This window comes from Helianthus annuus, chromosome 8 (genome assembly GCF_002127325.2).
Source record: "Helianthus annuus cultivar XRQ/B chromosome 8, HanXRQr2.0-SUNRISE, whole genome shotgun sequence".
Taxonomy (NCBI): domain Eukaryota; kingdom Viridiplantae; phylum Streptophyta; class Magnoliopsida; order Asterales; family Asteraceae; genus Helianthus; species Helianthus annuus.
This window is the reverse complement of record NC_035440.2, coordinates 102,586,564-102,613,364: the sequence shown is the minus strand read 5'-3', so window position 1 is coordinate 102,613,364 and position 26,801 is coordinate 102,586,564. Positions and strand designations below refer to the sequence as shown.

General features: G+C 36.6%; 2 protein-coding genes and 1 long non-coding RNA gene across 3 annotated transcripts; 2 read left to right on the top strand and 1 right to left on the bottom strand.

Moving 5' to 3' along the window:
* Window positions 1-1,099: 1,099 nt before the first annotated feature.
* Window positions 1,100-4,985, bottom strand: LOC110873490 (kaempferol 3-O-beta-D-galactosyltransferase). Its single transcript, XM_022122433.1, has 2 exons — window positions 4,444-4,985; window positions 1,100-2,140 (listed from the first exon to the last, which is right to left on the bottom strand). The coding sequence occupies exons 1-2, from the start codon at window positions 4,934-4,936 to the stop codon at window positions 1,254-1,256; spliced, it is 1,380 nt and encodes a 459-aa protein (XP_021978125.1). The 5' UTR covers window positions 4,937-4,985; the 3' UTR covers window positions 1,100-1,253.
* Window positions 4,986-9,735: 4,750 nt separating this feature from the next.
* LOC110871364 lies at window positions 9,736-10,526 on the top strand. Its single transcript, XR_002553678.2, has 3 exons — window positions 9,736-9,823; window positions 9,937-10,063; window positions 10,356-10,526. It is a non-coding gene; the product is annotated as an uncharacterized LOC110871364 (long non-coding RNA).
* A 206-nt stretch (window positions 10,527-10,732) lies between these two features.
* On the top strand, window positions 10,733-13,076 carry LOC110870393. The gene is made up of 4 exons (XM_022119576.1): window positions 10,733-10,953; window positions 11,201-11,334; window positions 11,713-12,212; window positions 12,297-13,076. The coding sequence occupies exons 1-4, from the start codon at window positions 10,733-10,735 to the stop codon at window positions 13,074-13,076; spliced, it is 1,635 nt and encodes a 544-aa protein (XP_021975268.1).
* The last annotated feature ends 13,725 nt before the right edge of the window (window positions 13,077-26,801 follow it).

Below are 26,801 nucleotides of genomic sequence, written 5' to 3'. Positions count from 1 at the left end.
CGCAGGGGAAGCCATCCACGAGTTCGTGAAAATCACCCATTAAGAAATTTCCCAAGAAGTTGATCACGAAGTCGCATACAGTTAAAAAATATTGGGTTCAGAGATTGCCCAAGAAAAAAGATACAGAGAAGGAAGAGAGGATGCCATCACAAAGATCAATCGCAGGAGACGGTGTTCGTGTCGGAATTCCCCAAGGACTTGCAGGGTTGAAGATTGTTGATGGAATCATAGCGGGAACATAATGGTTTGCACAGTCATATGTAGACATGGATGAGGCCGCAAAGTTTTTTGGTGTAGTGTGTGACGCATGACACCAGGATTATAGGATTATAGTTTGCCCAGGAAGAAGCATGCAAAGTTCAAGAATCAAACTTGGATCAACAATTAGGGGGGTGAATGTTGGCCTTAATTGTGTGATCAAAGTTTGACTAGAAGTGCAAGGGTTGATTATGCACTACTTTAAAGTTATTTAGATGGCGGTTACAAGGCGGTTATAAAGTTCGGGGGGTGATTATGTCATTTCAGAAGTTTGTAACCATCACTCAAGGAATCGATGTGTCTCTTGGAGACATCCCTCTAGATCGACGGCCACAAGGAAGACAAGAAGAGACGTGGCTTTTGGATCAAGAGACGCAACTCTTCAGAATCATTCTCAACCACATGTTTTAGAGACGTGACTATTCGTGAAAGGACACGACTCTACACTCGCACCCATTGAAGTCTATAAATAGTTTAGGATTTTCATTTGTTATTGTAATATGGAATCTTGTATCTCGCATCTTGTAACAATCAGGTTCTATTGTTCACTTATTAATACAATTGCATATTAGGGTTAATCCCTCTCTTTTGTTCTTTGTTCGATTGTTATTTTGTTCTTGATTGATGGGTTGAATTCATGGTCTCCTGTGATCTATAGTTTCTTATTAGACCAGTTTTTTAAATAACTTTGTCCGTTTAAAAAATAATTGGATAAGATCTGAATCGTACATACTAAGGTCAAAATCTAGATCATATGTAAGATTATATATTTATATTCTTGTGGAGATGATCGACAGGTTTTCACCCACAAAACATTAAAAATCACGATTAAAAAGATATATATTATTAAACATGGCTTCCTTAATAATGTTTCGCTAAGGTTACATTCTTATCATATATATTCAGCCCCATAAAGCTGTTTTCTTATTGAAGTTCTTATATATAACATTAAGAACATAACTATCGAATTACAGTTAAGAGTAATTCAATAAAGTTCATTCAAAGGGCATGGTCACACCGGTGACCACCTCTACCAAAGTTTTGAAATTTTTATCAGAACTTCCATTCGCGACAGCCTTGTAAGCAAGATCTCTCAAACCTTCAATTCTCTCATCTCGGTTTTTAGACAGCGAGAGAGCTTGTTCCAAAGCACAACGCGTCGCATGTTTTGTGAACTTCCCACCTTGGATTCTCAAGCCGATTCCCCAGCTCTCAACCATCCAAGAATTTATATAATGATCTCCTAGAAATGGTCTACATATCATCGGGACACCAGCTACAAGACCCTCCAAGGCCGAGGTCCATCCACCGTGTGTAATAAACACCCCTATAGCAGCATGATTCAAGACTTGATCTTGTGGTGCCCAGGGTACAACTTTCCCAATCCCATTAGCGCTTGTTCTCTCCAAGAAACCTTTAGGGAAATGCATATGGGAATCTTTGTTTATCGCCCAAAGAAACGGGGTTTTGTTCTCTTCGAGTGCTTCAGCCAACTCTACAAGCTCGTGAGGTGGAGGCCTGCAAAGTCTTCCAAAGCAAATGTAGGTAACTGTTCTTGTTTCTTGATTATCTAGCCATTTCATGCAAGAAAACTCATCAGATTTTGACGGTGATTCTTCACCAGATATGAGATTGAATGGACCGATGTTGAGGAAATTGTTCAACTTTGAAGAGAGGTTTTTGGTTAGATCAGGGTCTAGTTCTTGGAAAGAATTTATGGGAACCGCGGTTGCTCGTGCTAGGGATCTTCCCATTTTATGTAGCATGGTTGCGAATGGTGATTCGAGATTTCCCAATACAACTCCACTAGGTAAGTCACCTAGTCGAACTGCTTTGAGTCCGGGGATCAAGTCAGCAATTTCTTGGTTGGGCCCTGCAGAACCTGTGAACACAGAGGTCAATGAAACAAAAAAAAAAAAAGAAATTAAGAATAATAATAATAGGGCTTTAGGGAAAATAAGTTGGCCCATATTCCGTATAAGTGATGGAGTAACAAACTTATACCTGACAATTTCTTTTTTCTTTTTTTAGGACTGCAACCTTCAAGATATAATAGATTTAATTCGATCTTCGTTTATACCTTTCTATTTTATTCTAGAAACTATGGTTGGAAAAGTCGTTAGTCGCTTGCTAGTCAATTGACCGGGGAGTTGAGAGTACTCGGTTTAAGGGGAGAGTACTCGAGGAGTAGTCGGACATGTTAAATTATAAAGAAATTAATTTTCTGAAATTAAATATATGTCAATTAACATAAGTTTACTAATATTTATAACAAAATACATGAAAATGATATTCATTCTTATTCTTTAATGTGATACACATAGATACTATGTTTTATTTTTTTAAGTCAAACTCGGCCCGAGTTGAGCTACTAGATTGGATTCTTGCCAAGGTTGATCGCGTTTGATCTATTTCGAGTAATCAGATGGAGTTGAAGAAAGTCGTTTTAACAACCTACTTTGTAACGACTATTTGGGAAGTAGTCGGACTCGGAGCCCCTGTTTTGCAACCAAAGATACCAACTACCAAACCATGAAGACTTTATACCAAGTACCAAACCATGAAGACTTTTGATATATAAGGCACATGGATGAAGTACTTTTTTCTTGAACGGCTAACTGTTTTTCACGTGTAAATCCACCCTTTCGGAGCTATGTTCAAAGGCCGACTACTCGACCACCGCTAGAAAGCGTAGCACATCCCTGATGCGTAGAAACCCCATGGAATAGGTAAAACTGCGCCCCGCTCAGACTCAAACCCGAGTAAAACCCCAGACCAAGCCTTCACCGAGATGGAAACAACCACTGACCCACATGGATGAAGTACTTGATACGAGGTAAAGTTTCTCGTAGGCATCATAGGTAACTACAACAATTAAAGTTTCTCGTAGGCATCATAGGTAACTACAACAATTAAAGCTGACATATGGCTCGATAACTCTTAGACCATCCGTAGTGGGCTATATTTGGGCGTTTTCTCCCCCCAATCACGCCAAATCAGCCCCCCCCCCCCCGGCGTTATTCAGCGTTTTTTGTCAAAAAAAATTCCCTTAGCGTGTTTTAAATCACGCTCTCAACATTTGTGTTTGGCCAATAGCATTTAATATTCCCTTTTTTAATCCAATAGGTTTTTTTGTTGGTTTTTTTATTTTTATTTAATTCTTTACACCCTTTAACATAATGCTCACATCCTCACTGCACCCATTTTTGAAAAACGCCCAATAATACTCCTTGCTGACTGTACTGGCACATGACAGAAAACACTCTAGGATAAGGACATTATTCACCCAAACCACTACATATGGTGGTAGCATATGTACCTAACATATAAGCCGCCAAAATTGGGTTCACTTGGAGCATTCATAGAAGGTCCACCATTATCTACTTTATTTTTAAAAATTTCTCTCTTTTTATGAAAAACATTAAATTTTTTATTTTTATTTTTATATTACTTATAAACACTAATTTTTATTATATTTTTCGTATATACACTCACAATGATTTTAATGGAGGATGAATAGTAGTTTTTCGTATATAAAAACGTTATTGTAGCGATTTTTCAAATTATAGACTTGTGGTTTTGATATGAAGTGAAAAAGCAATCTCGTTTTTACATGTGGTGCAGGCAAAAAAAGCAAGTTTAGACCACACGGTGTTGAAGGGTTTGAAAATGGGGCGTTATTCGACACGTGGATGACATGTAAGCACACGTCAGAAAAGTGGCGTGGTTGAGGCCAAAAACCACGCCCACACCGTATGGTCTTAAGAGCATTTAACCTTACCGCTGGTTGCCACTTGACAATCGTTCCATAAGAGCATGAATCTCTGGTGTAACACACGGTGGGACGAAACCCGGTTGGGCTTAGGAATCGAACTGACAACCTCACATAAGTCCTATTTCAAATCTTTCATTGTCTGTATCCACCACATATGACACAATTGGGAATTGAACTTGAGTTTTCATTGGAAAACCCAAGCCTCTCACCACTAGGCCACAAGTAGAGGGACATATGAAATGTTATATAAGTTTAAAAATTTCAAAGAATGGGGAATTTGAAAAAAAAAGTGTCATTCTTCCAAAAATCCCCATTCAACCCTTTTTACTACACTTTGTTTGAACCATTGATTTGTTTAACCAATTGTCCATTTACTAATATCAACTTTATAGTGAAAGCTTCCTCTATACCTAGGAGTGGAGCACATTTGTGCCTAATGAGATCAGTATAGAAATGTGCAGCAAGAGAACAAGTTCCGGCTGGCCAAAACGCGACCCAAGGAATGTTCATTTCTTCGGCCATATCACCCGAACACCCAACAAAAGCATCCACCACCAGACAACTAACTCTCAGCCCGGTATCCATCTCGGCCACTCGAACCCCCCTCGTGAACTCGTCCTCCGCCACTGTGAGAAAAAAGCTAATACCCTCTTCCGGGTTTCTGATAGAAACATGGTCCTTCTTGCCATCAGATACATCATATGGCTTTATGTTGTAACAACTGAGCTCAGAGAACAAAGCCTTGTTAGACGCTTCGGTGCTGAAAAAGGAGAAAACCACCTTAGGGGCCGCGGAAGCTAGTCTACGGACCAGGGTTAGCATGAGAGCAGGGTGTGAGGCAAAAGGGAATGCAAAAACTGCAACATGTTTCTCCCATATGATGTTGTTGCTGGTGATCTCCATTAGGTTGTTTTGATTCTGGATTAAAATGTGATGGTGGAAGGAAAGTTGCTAATATTCAAGTGATTGATTTATTGGTTATGGGTACGAGTATTTATAAGACTATATTACAAATATCTACGAGTTTCTACTTGTTAACATGTCACGTGTTAAAGGTAACTATACCTTTTAACATGTCAAGTGTTAAAGGCAGTAGTGGCGAACCTAGAAATTATTTGTTGGGGGTGCGGATAAGATGTTCAACCATATTTTCAAGGGGTGCGGTCAGATTTTTTGCCTAAAATATACACTAAAATTTCTTTTTCAAAGGGTGCGGCCGCCCACCCTGACCAAAGAGTAGGTCCGCCCCTGGTTAAAGGTAACTGAATTTTACCTAATGAAGGACATTCAATTTTAGGGCGACAATTTTAACCTAATAGAATATCAAAAGAACTGCCAATGGGATGGTGGTCTATTGACAAATGCAAAGTCTTTAAACACCTTGGGACGGGGAGGTATTAGGTTCAAATCCCACAGATAGCAGAGACTAAAAGAAATTTGCCGTTAAAAAAAAGAATACCAAAAGAACTGGCTTTAAGTTGAATAGTATAACTTGTTAATTAAACGAGTCAATCCAAACTAGGCCTAGCAATAAAAACCCATTTGGGTTTTTTGGGTTATTTTAGGTCATTTTAAAAATAAGGATGGGGCATGATGGGTTAAGAAATAATTAAGGATGGGTAAGGGTAAATGGGTAACTCTAAAAAGAGCATCACAAACAGATTCTTCATCCTGTTCGAGTGTTCGTAGATGTTAACTTCACAAAAAAAAATCAAAAAAATAAATAAAATAAAATAAAATCTAACAAATTAAAAAAAAATCAGAAAAAATAAAAAAAAATTAAAAAATTAAAAAAAATACAAAAATTGAAAAATTAAAAAATTCCAAAAAAAAATCAGAAAATAAAAAACAACAAAAAATAAAAAAATTTAAATTTAAAAACAAAAAAAATCAGAAAAAAGTAAAAAAATCAAAAAATCAAAAAAATAAAAATCCTAAAAAAATAAAAAAATAGAAAAAAATAAAAAAATGTTAAAAAAATCAAAAACAAAAAAAAGATTGAAAAATCAAAATATCCAAAAAAAAATTGAATTTTTGATTTTTTTAGTTTTTTTTTTATTTTTTAAATTTTTTTATATGTTTTTTATTTTTTTATTTTTAAGTTTTTTATTTTTTATTTTCCTGAATTTTTTGATTTTTTGGAATTTTTAATTTTTTTTATTCAAGTGATTGATTTTTTGGTTATGGGTGGGTACGAGTATTTATAACACTATTGATTGATTTATTGGTTATGGGCGGGTACGAGTATTTATAACACTATCGTATGAAGGACATTCAATTTTAGGGCGACAATTTTTTTTAATAGCCAACGAATTCTCTAAATGGGCTACTGGCAAAATTCACCATATCAGGATACACTTGTCTTTGAACCAGGGAAAACCCTCACCTAGAGCCGAAGCCCGTGAACACTCGCCCGAAAGCACGATAGTACAGTAAGCTAAAACCCGCTTAGTTTAAGGATCGAATTAGCGATCTCCGTCTTCTCGCTTAGTCTCCCATCATCACCAATACCAACATAATTGGCTTTAAGTTGAATAGTATAACTTGTTAATTAAACGAGTCAATCCAAACTTAACAAAAACTATTTAATAAAATTTTAACACGAGATGTTTAACAACTTTAAAAGTTTAATACTTCAACTTTTAACTTTTCCTTTAATTATAACTTTTTCTTAGAATCTTTTTTTTTTTTTTTGGACCGGCAACAACATAAATATTATATTAAAACTGATCTAGGAAGGAGCTAGAGCACATGACCATTATCAAAAACAAATCAAAATATAGTACCAAGTATTCCAATCTAACTAACAAGTGAGGTGTTGTTCTATTCTACTTTCAAAGAAAACTATTCGTCATGATATCCATGAAGAACATATTTGGCCTGCTAAGAACTCTGTTGAAAGGGTTCTCATTCCTTTGCTTCCATATTAACCAAACTTCCATCAAAATAATTGCTAGCTAGTGGTTTCCACCCGCGCTTCGCGGCGGGGCAAACAGAACCCTTCCCTGATAAATACCACCCCGAAGATGGCACCGCAACCGATTGCTATTCCAGAACTGATCCCCCCTTTCAGGTCGTCAAACGCCGACTTCCATGGGTTGTCGCCGGAGCACAGCCGTAGCTCCACTCTTTCTCTCCAGTTTTGTCGGAGATGGTCGCTGTAATTCGGTACCTACAATAAGGCATGTGTTAGTGGTTTATGTATGGGCGGTCTTTCTTTTTTTTTTTTTTTTTTGGTGCTTAATTGGTTGCTTACATGTGATTTGGTGTGGCGTAAAGTAACCTACACACTTTTTTATATATGAGGTTTTGTATGGAGCATTTTTTGTTTGATGAAATGAGCTTTTGTCCTTTGAAAACACATTTCAGTTATATATCTATCTATACTATATAATAAAAGAAACCAATGAATGGACACGTGTCATTCATTGAGACTATCCATTTTTTGGTTTTTGATTAAATTAAATAATTTAAAATTTTGTGGATAAATGTCGATCATCAATTCTAATTAAAAGAGAATATTAAGTCAAACATAATCCTTATTATATAATACTAAAATTATTGATTATATTAAATTTAAAAATATTATTATTGAAAGTCAATTATTTTAAATTTACTCATTTACTAACATATTATGGTTATAATAAATTACGGGTTATAATTTGTTGTTGGGTGAATAAACGAGTATGCTAGAAGATAATAATCTGATTTCTAGATTTTAAATATAAAATAATGATCGTTAAATTAGGTTCTTTGTAGTCTAAGAATGCCTTATATAAGACAAAAACTATAAATAAAATAAATTATATTTTTTTAACGGCTAAGCATTTTTTTTCTCTCCATTAATTCTAAACTAAATAACTTATATGAGTATAGTCTACGAGTCTATATCTATACTATATAATAAAAAAAAACTTATGAGTGACACCTATCATTCATTGAGACTATCTTTTTTTTTCCTTATAATTAATAAATAGTACATTGAAATTCATTTTTAAAGACATGTTTTGATGACTGTATGTGTTAACCGATTAAATTATATTTTATTTAACTTATGTAATACACAGTTTTATTCAACCTCTATAATACGCAGTTTTATTCAACCTATGCAACACACGTGTTTTTTTAAGATATAAATTTTTTATTACCTAATATAATTAATGGAGAGAAAAAATGCGTACCATAGTCTACAAATGCCTTATATAAAACAAAAACTATAAATAAAATAACTTATATTTTTTAACGGCTGAGCATTTTTTTTCTCTCCATTAATTCTAAACTAAATAACTTATATGAGTATAGTCTACGAGTCTATATCTATACTATATAATAAAAATAAAACTTATGAGTGACACCTATCATTCATTGAGACTATCTTTTTTTTTTTGTTTTTCCTTATAATTAATAAATAGTACATCGAAATTCATTTTTAAAGACATGTTTTGATGACTGTATGTATTAACCGATTAAATTATATTTTATTTAACTTATGTAATACATGGTTTTATTCAACCTCTGTAATACGCAGTTTTGTTCAACCTATGCAACACACGTGTTTTTTTAAGATATAATTTTTTTATTACCTAATATATAAAATTATATTTATTCAACCTGTGTAACACACGGGGTTCTAATCTAGTTTATCTATATACATAATTATAAGGGTGAAGGGGGTGCTCACCTAATAGGTGAGTCCCCTCTCTTACGCCAAACCAATCCCCGTGTGCCACGTCAACTCCCCTCTTAAACTCCCCTAACACCCCCATTTGATGGCGCCACTCCCCTCTTAGGTGAATTGGGTTTTTTTTTTTAAAAAAAAAAAAAAAAAGAAAAGATGTGATTGGACCAAGTCTCCCTCTCTCCTCTCTCTCTCCTCCCTCTCTCCTCCCCCCTCTTCGGCAGCCCACCACCGATATCTTCCCTCTCTCTCTTCACCGCTTTTGTTGGCGGCACTCTACCGAAGCGGCAGGGGGGGTCCCCGATTGCAAATCGGTGGGTACCCCGCCCACCCTAAGTATTGGATATAGTCATGGTAACCTTGGAATTCTATGTCCTTGTACAATACAGCCCATCAAAAAGCAAAGAACTTCAATAGATTTCATGTCTATAGGTTTTAAAAATCATTCACTAAGCACATTTTTGGCCATAAAAATGTGTTTCAGAGGGTACTAACTGAACATAGCTGACAAAAAAATAAAACGAATAGAACCACCTGGAAGCCATAAAGCTGCACATTAGAACATAGCAGCCTGATTTCAACCTGATATCGGTTGCAATATGCTTGCCAGATAATATGTGAAAAAAAAATATAGAGAATGTAATTAAATATTTTTTTAATTGGAAAGATAAATCAGAAGAGAGAAAAAATTAATTAATTAAATGAAGATAGAAATATATAATTATACCCTTGTGTCTATTAAAATAATTGTAAGTTACAAAAGCTAATTACAATCTTGTCATTAAAGAAAAAAATCTAGATCTACAAAATCAATGATCAGGATAAGTTCATTTTGTTCACAAATAAATCATTGTTCACTCATGAACCCTACCATATATATATATATATATATATATATATATATATATATATATAGAGGAAGTATAATGTACAAAAGGATTAATCGTACTTCACGTACGCTAATATGCTGACCGTCAGATCTGATTGATCATCTCGCAATTAAGATTTAATCATTAAGGGAAGATTAGTATTTTTCATTCTTGACACAGGGGTAATTCAGACATTTACTAAAAACAAGGAAATTACGCGAGTTCGTTATCTCCAGCATCCCGGTAATTACGATCAGTATCAGTTTCAATTAATTTCCATTTTCAAATTATAAAATTAGCGGTTATTGGTGGGCGAGTAGGGTTTCATCAGTTTTTTCTTTGTAATGGATCCACAGAGTAGTAATGCTCGAAACATAGATGATGTCGAATTTGAAGATGCTGAGGTCGATACCGGACATGATGATGCAGAGCAATATCGGAATCCGACATCAGACAACAACGTTACCTTAGACGATCAGACTAGTAAGTTGTAAAGTAAATGACTTTTATTAAATGTGTTGTTTTTTATCTCCATCATTTTGACAATTATTAGTTTTCTTAAATGTATTTTTAATCACGAGTGTTTGTTTGAATTCAAGAGAAGTATAATTTACTGGTTGTTTTTTGTTTGTGCGGTATTAGATTCTGAAGCGTTATTATATTAGATGCGTTATTTATAGTTGATGCGTAATTATTTTTTTGTTTCAATTTTCGTAATTTTATGTTATTTATCTGTATCTTTATAATATTTTTTGTTGTCATTTTTTAAATGTAGATGAAAGATTGTATATCCCAGAGGTAGCTTCATCATGTGTTCCTGTTATTGGAATGGAGTTCTCTTCCATAGAACAAGCATATGTTTTTTATCAGACATATGCCAAGAAGGCAGGGTTCTCCGCTCGAAAAGGAGGTGAACATCATGTTGGTGGTATTATCAAGTCTAAATATTTTGTGTGTTCAAAGGAGGGGCATAAACCACAGGTATTTGATGATCCTTATTCGAAGTTGTCTAAGCCATATAAACGTAGGAACAGACCGACTATTCAAACCGGCTGTAAAGCACAAATTAAGCTTTGTTCGACGGATGGGGTGTTGTTTAAGGTTGATAAGTTTGTTCAATCGCATAATCATTCATTCGTGTGCCCCAAAGATATGCATTTATTACCAGCTTATAGACATCTGTCTGAGACACAAGAAGAGATGATATGGGAGCTTGGTACATTGAATCTTGGGCCAGTGAAAGCCTTTAATATAATGAGAAAAAGATACGGAGGGTTTGAAAATGTAGGCGCAACTAAAGACGATTGCAAGAATTTTAGAGCTAGGATACATAGCTATATCGGACAGTATGATGCAGATATGGTTATCAATAGGTTGGCCGATAAAAAGCAGTTTATGGTTGATTATTCATTCTTTCATTCGGTCGATGAAAACAAATGATTAACTGGCCTGTTTTGGGCCGATGGCTTGTGCAAACGTAACTATGCTGAGTTTGGAGATGTCATATCGTTTGATGCTACAATTAAAACCAACAAGTTAGTCATCACTTCAATGTTATTCCTGTTATTTTTTTTATAATCATCTTGTTTTTTTATTCATTTTTGAATTCACATTTTGAAGGTATAAAATGGTTTTTGTACCTTTTACTGGTATTGATAATCACTGTCGGAATGTGACGCTTGGAGCCGGGTTGTTAGCATCCGAAAGCATTGAATCATACAAGTGGCTTTTACAGTCATTTTTGAACTCATTTGGTAAGCAGTCGAATGTGGTTGTCACTGATTAGGATCCCGCGATGAAACAAGCCATCGAAGCAGTGTTCGATAAGAGTAGGCACAGATTATGTATGTGGCACATAATGAAGAAACTTGCTGATAAGGTTAGGTTCAAATAGAGTCTGCGTGATTATTTTTAGAACTGGCGTAATAGTTGTATTGGTTTCATATCTTTATTTGCCCAGACTAAAAATATTCATCATGCGTTATTATATTCATCATGCGTTATTATGTTCATTAATCATTTTTTTCATTACCCTTGTTCAATAAGTTCCAATTCTTTGTTTTAATATGTCGGACATCAGCTGTGCAATAACGAAGACTTTAAGAGACGTATGTGTGACATTGTATGGACAGATTCGATTACGCCAGAAATGTCTGAGAGAGACTGGAAGCTGATAATGATTGATTTCGGTCTAACTGAGAATAAGTGGATTGATGATATGTTTGGCATGAGATCTTCGTGGATCCCAGCGTTCTATCGTCATGAGCCTATGTCTGGGCTTATGCGGACCACTTCTAGATCAGAGAGCGAAAACCATTTTTTCTGTCAAGTGGCGAATTCTCAACTTACCCTTGTTGAGTTCTTTAACCATTTTGATGGTGCAATGGACATTCAAAGATTCAACCATCGGAAGAATGACCATATATCTAGAAATACAATCCCAGATAAATTTTCTGAATCTACTCTAGAGGATGATGCTATGAAAATTTACACCAGGTCAATTTTTGCTGATCAACCGGAAGAGTTACAAGGAACACTGTCCGAGTGCCTTCCTATGGAGACTAAAATTGAGGAACCTTTTTTGAAGATAAGTATGAAGGATTGGAAAGATCACGGCGACGGTTTATTAGAGGTAATAATATATACACCAGCTAATATGCGTTTATTGCCAAACCATGTGTCCTTTTATTTTATTTTTATTCTTTTTTTTGTTTAGGTATGTTTCAAGAAGGGGGAGGATGTAATTGCATTATGCACTTGTCGCAGGTTTGAACAATATGGATTGTTGTGCAAACATATATATTTCGTGTTCAAGATGTTCAAAGTGAAGGAAATTCCCAACAAGTATGTAATGAGAAGATGGACTAAAGATGTGGTACCGAATGATCTTAATAATACATTTGATATTACTGTTGACGATGATGATGCGCATAAAAAGGCCAAAGAGGTTGCGTATGAGATTATGCAGATTGGAGAGTATATTATTGGTAACCTGATCAAAGATTTCGATCATCTACTTATAGTCAGGGATCGGATGAGAGAGATGAAAGAAATGGTCGATGAACTTCGCATAACCAAGCCCATCGACCCTAAGTTCGATAGATATTCAAGGTTAATTGGTTACGAGAAACCAAACACTGACGATCCACCTACAGTCCGTGTGCCAACTGGTATTAGAAACAAAGGACGCGGTTCACATAAGCGTATTAAATCAAAAAAAGAGAAAATTATTAGTCTTAAAGGCAAGAGAGGTCGGACATGCAGTCATTGCAATATCAAAGGTCATGACATTCGAACCTGCAAGCTGTTAAAGGGTGAAGCTACTGCTGCTGATAAGGATGCTAATAAGGAGGGGAGGAAAAGAAGAGCAATTCAGTTAGAGAAGGATCCTAATTTAGTTGATGAAGAGGACGAGGAGGTTGAAATTGGTGACGAAGAGGAGTATGAGGAGTCCGACGAAGCAGAAGATAGTGATTTTGAATGCGAAGACGAGTAATTTTTGAACAACATAAACATTCCATATTTAATGATTTTGTTATGACAGAACTTTATGTAATCTATGACATTCACATGTTTTTTTTACATGATATGCGTGATTAAATATCTCAATTGATTCTTTTTTACCCCTTTTTTGTGATTAATCATAACCATACACAGGACTATTTGAAATGGAGACTTCAAGTGACCAAACACTGATTCTCATCTCCATAACTAGCGTAATAAAAAAAACTCATGCGTGATAATAATTAACATGCACTTTTTTTCATATCAATATTGCTAAAGCAACATTCAAAAAAGTCCGAGACATCAAGTGACCAAACACTGATTCTCATCATCATAACTAGCTATGGGTGGATGATTTACCAAAATATACCCCCACATATGAGTTCAATACACATAAAACGAGACTTAAAACTACCATTGTTCAAAATACCAACAACACATTAGGTCATCCCGAAAATCAACAAAATAGTGTATTAATCAGCCATACCATCTACTTCGGTGACATTATCTTCCCAACCTCCTTCTCGGACGTCTCCATCTTCTCTTCAACGGTCTCCACTGCATCTTTCAGATATGAGTATACCAAGTTATCTGCAGATGCTTGATCCTTCATCAGTTGTATTCCTTTCTCCCTCAACAAAGACTTTGGTTCTTCCAGCAGCATTCCCCACACTTCCTGGTTTTTTTTTGTTGTTCTAGGAGCCTTCCCTGCACATCCAGAATACTGTTACAAGAGTTAACATTAGAAGCAAGTTCCGTTAACCTGCGGGTATTCAAGAGCTCCTTGATTGCTTCGTTCGTGGGATCTGTCGACATTGTTGTTTTTGAAAAGAGTTTGATATATATTTTTTTTGAGCATATGTCTAATGGGGGGTGAGTGAATCATATATGTGTGTAATCTGGTTAATTAATTTGGTAGTTGAGAGATATTTTGGTAAGTAAAATTTAATATTTTACATCATTACAAGTCATATCAACTTAACAGTAGTCTATCTAGTTGTAGGGTTTCATTATTTGGAGTGATAAGTATTTTATATATCAAGTTGTATACTGATAATGTTGCCTAATTATCACTTCATGCGGGATAAAACTTGGGCATGCGTTATTTTTTTACTTCATGCGGTATAAATTGGGCATGCGTGATTTTCGAACTTCATGCGTTTTTTTATATAAAAGGAATCTAATTTGTATCATGCTTGATTTTATATAAATCATGCGTGATTTTACATAAAAGGAATCTAATTTGTATCATGCGTGATTTTTTGTTACATAACATATGTACTTGTAATGGGCCAAGAAAACTACAAAAAAAAATAAAAAAACAGCTGTCATGGTCAATAATTTTAGATTGTCCTCTTGCTTTGCAATTCCCTTTTATATATGGTTGGAAAACCGTTCAATTTTTATCCGTTCAATTTTTATTTTAAAATATGGCAGATTCTTTTAATTCATCGAGTGGTTCTTCTTCGTCATCTGGTATGCGTGCTTATCTAAAAAAGAGGATCGAGGATCAAATAGCCGAAGACAAGTCTTGTAAAGACTTGTTGGAAACTAACATTCATAGGGTTAGAGAGAACATGAAAAGGAGAGAAGAGATTGTGAATTTGTTGTCTGGTATGTCAGATTCAAGTGTCAAAGAGGTGGCTATGATGTTTATGGTTGATCTTGGCAAGCGGGATGAGAAACAGTTAAAACAACTTGCGGACGCCATTACCGTCTTAGGATGCTCTATGGAGTTGAAGATCCAGTTTTTGGAGACTTATTTCTGATGGTTATTATGTATCATCAATCATCTGGGGTGTGAAATCATGTCTATCTAAGTGTTTTATTTTTTGTATGAAAGTTGTGTGTTTGAATAATGAAAATGTCCGACTAGTTTATGTTTATAACCAGAAATTATTAGAATTAAAAATAAAAATAAAAAATCCAACATGTCAAAGATGTTTGGAACAAAAAACAACAAGATAGTAGTCCTACAACTTTTCATTTTGTTTCCCCTTTTTGAGGTTGAAGAACTGATCCAATCTGTTATTTATTTTGTTATCTAGATCGTGCAAAACATCTACGGGGCTCGATTTCTTCGTAAAGTCCTTAGCTTTGTCGTATACCTCTTTCCTTATAAGATTGTAGTCGGACAATACAATCTTACTAAGATACCTGTACCGCAAAAACCTTAGTTGTGAATCTTGAATCTTCTTTTGGTCTTCAGTAGCAAACCCTGCATTCCATGGAGATTTGCCCTTGTATGTCTCCATATGTCTCATAGTGAAGACACCACAGTCACAACCGTTTTGAAGAGTTCTCCAATCCATTTCCTTTCGAATTATTTTTACTTTTTCCAACTTTGTTATCCACTCTTTTTGTCCAATTTTGCCTTTTAGGTATAGTATTAGAACTCTCCGCTATAAGCACGATAAAAAATCATATTAGTACCTATTCATCATAATAATAAAAAGCTACTTAGAATTTCCAGCTTTTCGGGGCGTCCACGGTAGCGTTTGGTAAACGATTCGGCAGACCTAGAGTTATCTATTAACTCGATATCTCCATTTTTCATGTGAAAGCATAGGCACCAGTAATGATCTGAAAGTAGTACTGGAATGAAGATGAGATCAACTTTGTCAACTTTCTTCACCTGATACTTACACAATATATCGTCTACGCTTGGTCCGAATACCTTCAATCGATCACTATCTGTGATTTTTGGCTCAAACATTTCGTCTTGCTGCAAGAATTTTGGTGATTTTTCTCATTAAAATCCATCGCGCCATTAAGCGTTAACAAGAGTGATTATAATATAAAAAACTGCAACCATGCGTGATTAACATATTATATTTTCATCCTTGCGTGATTATTGTTGAAAAACTTACCAATATTGTAGTTGGCAAGAACAGCCTGTAGGGTGATGATTTTTTGTCCCTTTTTTTCTCTTCAAAGTTTAAAACATCTACAAATGCGTCCATTCCACCATATGATATGTATTGCGATGGGTGGAAGGATTCAAAAATGATTTTTAGCGTTTCGACTCCACTGTCAGACTTGTATATCAATGTCCTATTTTTTAATACCAACAAAGAACAGTTTAAAAAAAGATTAAAATTTTAAACTCATTATTAGGGTTAAAAATCTTACCCAATATCTCCGACCGGAGCTAAGAGATAACAGATGATTGTTTGGTCACGTTCCAGAAGTGGCTCATATAAGTTGGTTACCCTGTTGCAGTAAGGTGATCTGTATGCGTCACCTAGTTCTGCCATCCGCTTTTCGTTCTTTTCCCTGAACATGTTGATACGCGTTCTCACTAGGCGTGTATGCCTCTCGTCATCCGTTTTATTTGTGTTCGCTGACACAGGAGTCTTTTGATGTCTTTCACTTGATGTTTGTAGGATTAGAGCCAATTTTAAAAGTGTCTCAACCGACTGCATTTCTGCTTCTGTCACTTCATCAGTTTCATCAGCTGATGTTGTCGGAGGCTTTTCTTTACCATAGGCGTCGGTTATTGTATTCTGTTTATGTGCTTGTTGCTGACTGCACTCTGCCAAATTTACAGGTTGGTCCATGTTGTTTACCACATCTGCTTGTGCCACTGTTTTTATGTTTGATTTGGTTAATTTTTTGTAATCACAAGTTAGAAAAATGTACCTTTTTTTAGTAATGAACGTATTTTAGTTACCTTCTGTAGTCTGCCTGTATACGCTTGGTTCGATGGGGTATTATGAACATCATCATATCCTATAAAATCACAAACGTTTTGGTTTTTATTAAACATAATTTCCTGTAAATATTAACAAATAAGAGAAATTCTTATATACCTTTATCTTTCCCTGTGTTTTCATGTTCCAAGCTTGCATCTCCATCGCCCTCTAACTCTTGAATTGTTTCGCCACCCTGTCCAACTTTGTTTTGAACCGCCTCATCACCAGCAGAGCTTACTTCATCAGGTCTCGAAACTGTATTTTTAACCGCATCATTCCATTTTTTACACCTTTCCATAATTTCAACATCCCAGAAAAACTTCTCCTTTACCCCCTTAACGAGATTATTCATATCCGTAACCAGAGAAATGTATTTCTTTATATTCTTGTCCATTGTTTTCAACAACACCTGCAGAATTGGACATTCAAAAAGTTCATGCGTGATTACCAGTATAAGAAGCCAAGTTTCATTTTGTTTAATAGCATGCGTGATTATCAGGTATGTGTTACTCCTAAAAAATTGGACCAACAGCTTAAACTTGTGGGTAGTAAATAAAATTAGAAGCCCATTGCACTTTTCATGGCATCAAGACTTATGCTAATGGACCTCCTATGTGACAGTCATATATATTTTTTCCTTAGGTCAGACTTATGTCAGCCCAAACCAGAAGCAGCATACGTTCATTTTTTGAAACCCCAACTGTCAAAATTTGAAGTCCCAAACCATGCGTTATTAATTTGTTGTCCAAAATGCGTTATTACATGTACAGTAGTTATTTTCTAACATCATAAACAAGTATTATAGCATGTGTTATTCACAGTAACAAAAACAAAAAATCCAGTTTACCTTTTTACTTTTTTTTGAGGCTTCCCACGCAGTGTTGCAGTAGTTAATCTCTTTTTGCGTTTGTGTCCCTATGTCCATTTCATCTAAATTCAAAGCTGAAATATGTTCATTAGGATTCCACCCATCAAACCAATCCGTATTTGATGGTATGTCACCTTCGTCAATCGGATCTTCCCCATCCAGGTTTCCAGCCAGGTTTCTTCTGTTGTAGACATGTGTCGTATCCACTAGTGGTATTATGTACTCATCCGTATCTTCCATAGGCTGATCTAATGTATCGAATTCGGTGAGGTTTTCTTGTACCGCAGCTGCCTCGTGTAGCGGGATGTTGTCAGCGAAAAGGTCAGTGTATAGCGTCAAAGTGTTCTGTTTTACGATTTCGAATGGTGCGGTCGTAGCCTCTTGATTTTGATGATCATCGCCATTGATGCCTGAGGCAGTAACATGTTGTTGATCCTGGCGATTATCATTTGCTCCTTCGTCTTTCTCCACTTCATCACAATCTTCAACATTTAGCGGCCCATTGTTGTATAAATATTCTTCCACGTCGTCGATCATACCAGATGTTACATACTGTATGACAGGCATTTTGACAGCTTCATCGAAAATTTTGTGTCTTTTGTTGAAATAATGGCTGTATAGAAGCTGCATATTGTTTTTTGAAAAAAACCAAATTATTAATATTAATATTGTATTTAGCCTAACTTTTAAAGATGTCTACATAACATACCGTTAGGAATGCAACTGGTCCATTGTATTGTGAGTCTAACTTTTTCCAACCTTGTCTTGTTCGTTTCAGCGATTCTAAAACAAAGGAGCACCAATCCAGCTTTGGAATGTCTTCCTCTTTGTCAATTGCGAGTAGAAAACTTTGTTTAACAGTTGTTGACTTGGTTATCTCTACAAACAAAGTGTTCCAGTAGGCTAGGAAATTTAGCTTGAATAATCGTCCGCCAGCGGTTTGCTTTTCCATAGTTCTTGCAAGTAAAGTATGAGTAATTTTGTTGGTGTCTGGCCACTGGTTTTTGAACTCATCAATGGTTGTTTCTGCGCCTTGAGTAGCCGTATTTTTCTCCACTATTGCTCCTTTCCTAGGCTTATTTTTTTCTCGTACAATAACATTACCCTTTGGAATACCAAACACGTCATGTACTGAATCTCGGGTGATTTCTATCTTGTGATTTCCTATGTTTAGTGTGCTGTATTGCTCGTCATAGTTTCGTACGAGCTAATACCCTAAACGTGTGCTTATATGATAAAGCTTTATATTAAGGACATCACCAAATCCAATGCTCTTCACATCCGCCACCTGCGCTTCAGTAAAGTTCTTAACTGTATCCAAAACCTGAAGGACTGCACCGTAGGCTTATTACATCATGATGATAATCATAGTACGGTCTTGGTTCTGTCCTAATAGGTTCTGCATCGGTAATCTTCCGTTTCCCCTTGATAGGATCCATCTGCTTTTCGTTTTTCGATGGTTTCTTTTTTACTGGCTCAAAGTCATCATCATCTTGGTTAGTTGGAGTATTTGGCCTTTTTCTTGTGTTTTCACCCCTTTTGACTATCAAGTCTCTAATAGGTACTTCAAAGTCATCATCATCATCTTGTAGACTTAATTTTGTTTGCTTTTTATGAACCTTTAATTTGTGAGGTTGCTTTGTCATCATCGGCTGAATCGGTGGCTCAAAATCATCATCATCATCATCAGCAACCCCTACATCATATTTCAATACAAAAATTAAATCAAACAAAGAATCATGCTAATGCCGCTTGTCATCTCAAAATCTCCAATTTCACAATTTAAAGCTAGAACCGCTAGGTCATATCAAATATTCAACATATGTAATAGCAATCATGCTAATGCCGCTTGTTAGCTCTAAATCTCCAATTTCACAATTACCTCAGAAGCCCCAATATTAAAAGTACCATATTTTTAACTTGTAAATTTCCCAATTCACAATGTAACCTAATTCAATATTAGATATCAATCATGCTAATGCCGTTTGTTAGCTCAAACGATACAATTTCACAATTAGATCAGAAGCCCCAATATCAAAAAATTCTATATTGTCAAGTGGTAAAATTCCCAATTTCACAATGTAACCTAATACCGCTAGTTCATTCAAAGGAATCATCATCATCTAATGTTAAGCCTGCTAATCCCGCTACTACATATCAATGAATCAACAAAAAATTACGCTTGTTCATATCAAATAACGCTAGTTAACCAACCCTAATTTTGCCTTAAAAAAACTTCAATCAACATCAAACCTGGAGTTATGCCGCTAATGTGCACCGGCTTCACCGGATCATTTCTTTTCTTGCTCCGTCTTTCTCGTTTAGCTTGTTCACCATACAATGTAACCGCCGATTAGTTCAACTACAAAGTTGGGACTGACTAACAAAATAAAAGGGTTCAGAAGATGATTTAATCGATACCTCTTAATGCCGTATTCGTCATTCTCAAGTGAAATCGATGGTCGTTTGTTGTTCACCGTTGATAATCGTCTTTCTCCGTCGGTCGGAATCGTTTGAAACTCACCGAAATTTTTGATGCTCAAATATGGTTTTTTGATTAGATACTGAGATTTAGCCGGGTATATAGGTATAGGAAATTGACCATTTTAGCCTTTGGTTAACATAATTACGTTTTAAACAGACTTTTAAACTATTATTTAATCACGCTTTTAATCCCTTGATCCTACGGTCAGGATTGTCACGTATGTAATGTACGATTACTAATAATGTAGGTTAACCGCTCTCTCTCTCTCTCTCTCTATATATATATATATATATATATATATATGTGAAAGTTCATTGGGGAACACTAAAAAAGTGGGGAACAGCGGGGAACCGACTCAAACGAACTCCGATTGGACTCATTCCAGCAGTGTTGGAACCGGCTCGTCGAACCCTAACTAAGACCTCTTAACCCTAAACCCTAAATCCTAACTCCTAAACTCTAAACCCTAAAGCTAAAAAATAAGGCTAAAACCTAAGCTAAACCGTAAAATTTAAACTATAAACCCTAAAAGCTAAACCCTAAAGGCTAAACCTAAAGCTAAACCCTAAACCCTAAAGCTAAATCCTAAAGCTAAACCCCAAGGCTAAACCCTAAAGCTAAACCCTAAAAGCCAAACCCTAATATATTTAAGGTTTAGGGGTTATGATTTAGGGTTTAGGGTTACGAGATCCTAGTTAGGGTTCGACGAGCCGGTTCCAACGCCGCTGGAATGAGTCCAAGCGGAGTTCGTTTGAGTCGGTTCCCCACTGTTCCCCTCTTTTTTAGTGTTCCCATTGAACCTCACACTATATATATATATATATATATATATATATATATATATATATATATATATATAGGGTCAAGATTTAGAGAAAACGGTGGAAAGTGTGAGAACGGAGCGAACGCTTATGGATCGTCCGATCAAAACAATCTATGGACTAGATTGGCGCGGTGGCATTTTCGTAAATAACACGAATTCTATTAAATAGACACGCTTCATTAAGGGTAAAAAGGTCTTTACACTTCTACACCAAAACGCCAAACTAATGAATAAAACGCCATTACCGGCCAAAATACATCCCTATATAAACAAAACATCTCAGACATAAAAACACAACCCCCGAACCTGAAACGCCATATTTTCTACTATATACCATTCATCTTACAAACGCCAAAATCCCCAAAACATCAAACACACCTACTCAAAAACGCCATATTTTACTATATACCAATCATTTTAGAAAACGCCAAAACACTCAAACATCCAAGATTCCAAAAAATCGACGTTTCTTTAAGATACAATATTTCATCAGTAAAACGCCAAAAATGGCAAAATATCGTTTCTTGTATATTCAATATTGTTCTACGCGAAGTTTCGGAGAATGCATTCTTCCCTGAGGTGCTGTGACTCAAATAACATTTTGCTGCATGAGATGGACAAATCATAAACAAAAAGATGTTGTGTCAGACTTATGTCATTTTTTGTGTTTTGTTATTGATGAATATTATAATGGCATGAAGAGACGAATGACACTGATGAGTGGTTTGAAGATACATATTCTGTGACAACTCGTACTTTCATGGACTTTGCACTAGTTCTCTCCATGTTTGTGTTGCATTGTATTTCAGAATACGTGATTCGAAGCTAATGTTTTGAGTAGATGTTTGTATTATGTGTATACGAGTTTGGACGAATGAATTACTTGTTTGGTTGTGGGTCGCACACTTCTCCTCGATCGCACATCTCTACGGTGGTGGGCATATTCTCGGCCCAAACACCCCTCTCGGTCCAACGGTTCAACAAAGCCTAGTAGCTAGGCCCAACCCTTACTTGTACGCATACATCTATCTAGTTAGAAGGGTTGGTTCTCATAACACTTCAAGACACAAAACATACAAACCCTAAACTCCTCTCAAACTCGGCGGCAGTTCCATAGTTCGAGCCCCTTTGTGACGTCTCCTCCGCCCCATTCAAATCAACGACACACATTTTTCCGATTGGTACGATTCTTTATTTTGTGGTTTATCTTCTTTGCTTACTGTGGTTATGTACTAGTATATTGAATATGACTTAAGTTTTGGTGTGAGATCATGTTTCGTACATGTGATTATAATGTTAGTAACATGTATGATCAGAATATGATTAATTGATGTTGATTGAACGAAGGAATGTTATTAGTTAATTAACATGGTGTGCTAATAAGAAAGTTGTGAAGAATCGGCTAGGATGTTAATCACGAAACCGGAAACTGTGATGATGTTTAATCAAAGATTTAGGATTCATGTTAGGGTTGGTGAACATGACGAATCAATAAGTGATGAATCTGACTTTGTGACTCGATCCCGATGTTGATAACCTAGGGTTATTGGTATATACATGGTTAGTGATTAATGTGAAAAATACATGGATTAATGTTGATGACCGATGATCTAGGTTACGAGCATGATTAGAATTACAATTATGTGTTGAAACTATTGTTATGGTGCTTGATTAGGTAGATTTCGAATGATGATGATGACAATGAAACTGATTGAATAATTAAGGTAGTGGGTTAATTGTGTAATTGATTGATTGTGCAAAAAAATGGAATGTAACTACCTTGCCAAGATTTACGGCTTGAATAACAAACCGCACATCACCTGATCGCACATTAGGGTGTTGTATGAACTAAACTGCATGATAAATAATTAACCGTTGCACCGCATTGATCGCACATAGAGCCAATCACACAACCATGTATTGGGCCTTTAAACTATCTGGGCCGCACTGACTCACGGATCACACAACTGGGCCAGCTTAGTGTGCCTCGAGTTGAAACTTGGTCGCACAAGATGAGGCGGGTCACACAAGCCAAAGCTGGTCGCACAAGTAAGACCTGATCGCACAAGCCCAGGTCCACTCGCACACTTCATTGGGCCGCACCCTAACTAATGGGTCGACCTTGTTTAGAGTCGCACAAGCCTGATGGACCACACACTTCCCTTTTAATCGCACACTCATATGAATGATGAACTATCTGCTGAGTGTAAACGTGAATTGTGCATGTAAGCATGGTTGTAAAAGTCCCGCCTAGGCTCCGAGTACTCCCCGAGTACTCGCTACATGGTAGGCTGCCGAGGCACGAGTACTGGTCTCCCAGGCCAATTACTCCCCGAGTAATCTCCGCCTAAGCCGAGTACTTTCCGAGTACTCCCGAATCCGACTAGGGAGCGCCTAGCGACTTTTGCAACCATGCATGTAAGATGTGAACTTGTATGTGAACCGAATACTTGCTATGCGATGACTGTGAACTGATAGGTGCTTGATTAACTGTTATGACTTGTATTATGATATGTGTATTGCTGGTATGCTACTGGTGTAATGTATGCAACGAGTATGTGATCTATGTGTTTACGAAACTGACTGTCTATGGTAACCACGGTACGGTTTGGTTGACCAACTTGGAACGGGTAATGTAAACTACCATACCGAGCAATCTAAGGTGAGTTCACTGTTCTTTTTCAAGCATGCGTCTCAGGGAGGGACATCTGGTAAATATTCTGTGGAGGAATACTGGGTAAATGTGTTTAACTGGAATGTTAAACTCGAGATGTTGGTTAATACACTCATATCTATCACTTAAGTCCCATCATATACCTAAATAGGTTGCCGGGGAGGCAAAGGGGTTATTAGTTGATAACGCTATTAGGTTTGGCACCCTCACACCATACCGGGGAGGACAGGCGTGAACTAACTACCTTAAACACTCGACCAATGTTTGATAGAGCATTAGGGAAGGGCAAATAATCTAGAGCCATCTTGCGGTATCGAGTTATTATCAACATTGTTTTTGGAATTGCTTTTGAACTGAACTAAACTTTTGGCAACTAAACATGTAACACGATTTTCAGTAAACAAAACTGTGAGCTCGCCAGCGTCATGCAGATACATTTTTTTCTGCATGCTTGCAGGCCTATAGGTGCATATCATTGGAACTTGATGTCTGGAATGCTGGAGTGGTCATGGGTCGAGATACATGGAATCACGAGACAAGTCTAATGGCTTTCATACATTTGGATTATGAAAAACATGACTAATCGTTTTATGCTTCCGCTGAACATGATGAGTATCACAAACATTTTGCAACTCTTTATTTTAATGAATGAAAGTTTTTATTTAAAATACTACTGTGAGTTCAATGTGATTGGTGGCTGGATCCTGGTACGTCACACGCCTCACGAGGGTTTCCGCATGTGGTATTTTGGGGGTGTGACGGATTGGTATCAGAGCCACTGGTTATAGTGAACTTGGTTTTAAAACGCTTTTATAAACCAGACTATAACCGAACAATTCTGAATATGCGAATACGACCATGATACTCAGCTCCAGATTGCAAGGTTCATCTCTTCACCTGCTGTATACATTACATGACTAGTGTACACTTGTTTACGATGTATCGTACAGACACACACTCGTCACTATAGCATGATTACATGAATTGCTTGTTTACATTATGATGTGTTGTTAGTATGTCATAGACCTTAGATTTCTGTGATCTTGTCATTTTGACAACCTCCATTCGCCATTTGAGTTTGAGGGACCATTTGACATGAGTTAGGAGGAATTGAGATGAGCATGCAAATCACAATATTATTGTGGGTGCACACATAATAATAATGTGGGGTGCATGTGAGTCCTAGTGAGGCTTAATAAGTGTAAAAGGGGTTCTGTTCCGTTATTCGATCTAATGAGAAACACAAAAAATCTATAGGAGTTATAACGATGACTGCCTCCTACTCGAGCGTGATCTTTTCACTTCCCTCCGAATTCTTACGAATCTCAATGATATTGAGTGTTGGCTGAACACGTATCTGAATGTCTAGCGAACCATGTAAGAATGATTAGTTGCTAGTGCGAACGTCTCTGAGTTGGATGTCGAATGTTTGGTCTATACCTCTCGCACTTTTCTCGTTTACTTGAACCCAACGGGTTGACACCTCAGATCCCAAAGTATGGTCATCCCTACAGTTCACTAGCAACATACCGTGTATTCCCCAATCGATTTGCAAGACCGATGGACAAGAGGATGAGCGTAGTACCTTACCGACCTCAGTATTAGGACGACCTTGATTACCGGCAACGAACACCAGTAGATTGACTTCAATCGAGTCCCTAACCCTAGTCAGCAACCTCTGGGAGCCGACCCTCATGAATCACTCAGGGCATAACCACTGGCAATCGACCGGAGTAAGGGATGTGTAATTTCTAGCGCCATGAGTAGTACCCTAGGACGTGTCAATAAACACAAGAAGGTGGAACCAATTGTGTTAGGATCGGAGGCACTCATGATTGTGTTTGTTTGTAATAGATGAACAATGAATAAACATGATTCAATGATTTATGCAGCGGAAATGAACACAAACTTTGTAAACACAATCAAAGAGAAGATGATTTTGATAAACACATGTTTCTCATTGAGTCGAATGATTACAAAACGAATCAAAAGATTACAATGCATGCTTACAAATAAAACTCCCCCTCAGCCTGATGCTCCATGATTGATTGCACAAGATGAAAGGATTGGAGGAGAAGAACTCACTCGGTCAATCAAATGTAACAGTACAGGGTACTGTTCCATTTATAGGCAAATCAAACCTCTGAAGCATCTTAGCTGACGTCACCATGAAAGTGACATCTAACAACCTAACAACCTTAACCACTGTTACATATAACTACTGGTAGCTAAACACTAACACTATTACAATAGACAAAGCAAACAACTGTTTCTTTATTCCACTGCTTCATTCCAAGCAGGGCTTTGGTCTTTAGCAGCACTTGACTTAGGTCAGTAGATTAAAGAGCAGCACTTTGTCTTCAGCAGTTGTTGTATACAAGTAGTACTTAATGGACAACAGTTGTAGTATATAAACAGTGGATGAGGGCCATCAGATGTTATAACCACTTTCAAGGGGAAAGTCTAATGCAAATAGCTGCTTATGATGAATCCACTGTTGTGAACCGGTTTTGGCTCTCATTATCTGTTCCTCTCATAGGGTTCAATCCCAACAATCTCCCCCTGGAACACATAATGCCAAAACCCTTCATTGTTCTGGATCTTTATTGTCTTATCAGAAGTTCCCTAAATTGTCCTTTTAATTGTAGCTCAAAATCCATGGAACTTGTATCATCCTCATCCCTACACAGTATAAGCTCAAGGAGATCTTGTAGATCTTCAACACTCAGGCCCAGTGCTTGTTCCCTTGATATGTGCTTTACTTCTCCATTGGATCTGATCAGTGTTAATACATGGGTCTTTTGATCAGACATCCATTTTAGTATTTTTGAACCCAATGGGTTTCTTGGGAGAGTTTTATTTACTGATGAGTGTGGAGATTTTGGCCTTGTGAGAATTTGTTGATCAGTACTCTGAGCTTTTCCTAGTTCAGAGTTTACAGCTGACATTTATTTGAAGGCCTTTTTTATGATTTCATTTGCTGCAGCTATGTCTTCTGCAGTTTCCTGTTCAATCTGCTCTTGCCTTTTTCTTTGATCTAACTCAGTGACTGAGACATCTGCTGATGTGATCAGTGGTTTAGGAACACTGATCTGTTTTGGCTCTTTGTGTTCAGGCTTCTGTGGTAAACTAGAATCTGTCATTCTTCTTTTCTTTAGCCTTTCATAAGCCT

Coding starts and splice junctions, on each gene's coding strand:
- LOC110873490 (XM_022122433.1), bottom strand. CDS start 4,936: ATGGAGATCACCAGCAACAACATCATATGGGAGAAACATGTTGCAGTT. Junction 2,141..4,443: donor CAAATGTGCTCCACTCCTAG/GTATAGAGGAAG, acceptor CTGTGTTCACAG/GTTCTGCAGGGCCCAACCAA.
- LOC110870393 (XM_022119576.1), top strand. CDS start 10,733: ATGCATTTATTACCAGCTTATAGACATCTGTCTGAGACACAAGAAGAG. Junction 10,954..11,200: donor GCAGATATGGTTATCAATAG/GTTGGCCGATAA, acceptor CACATTTTGAAG/GTATAAAATGGTTTTTGTAC. Junction 11,335..11,712: donor GTCATTTTTGAACTCATTTG/GTAAGCAGTCGA, acceptor TTGTATGGACAG/ATTCGATTACGCCAGAAATG.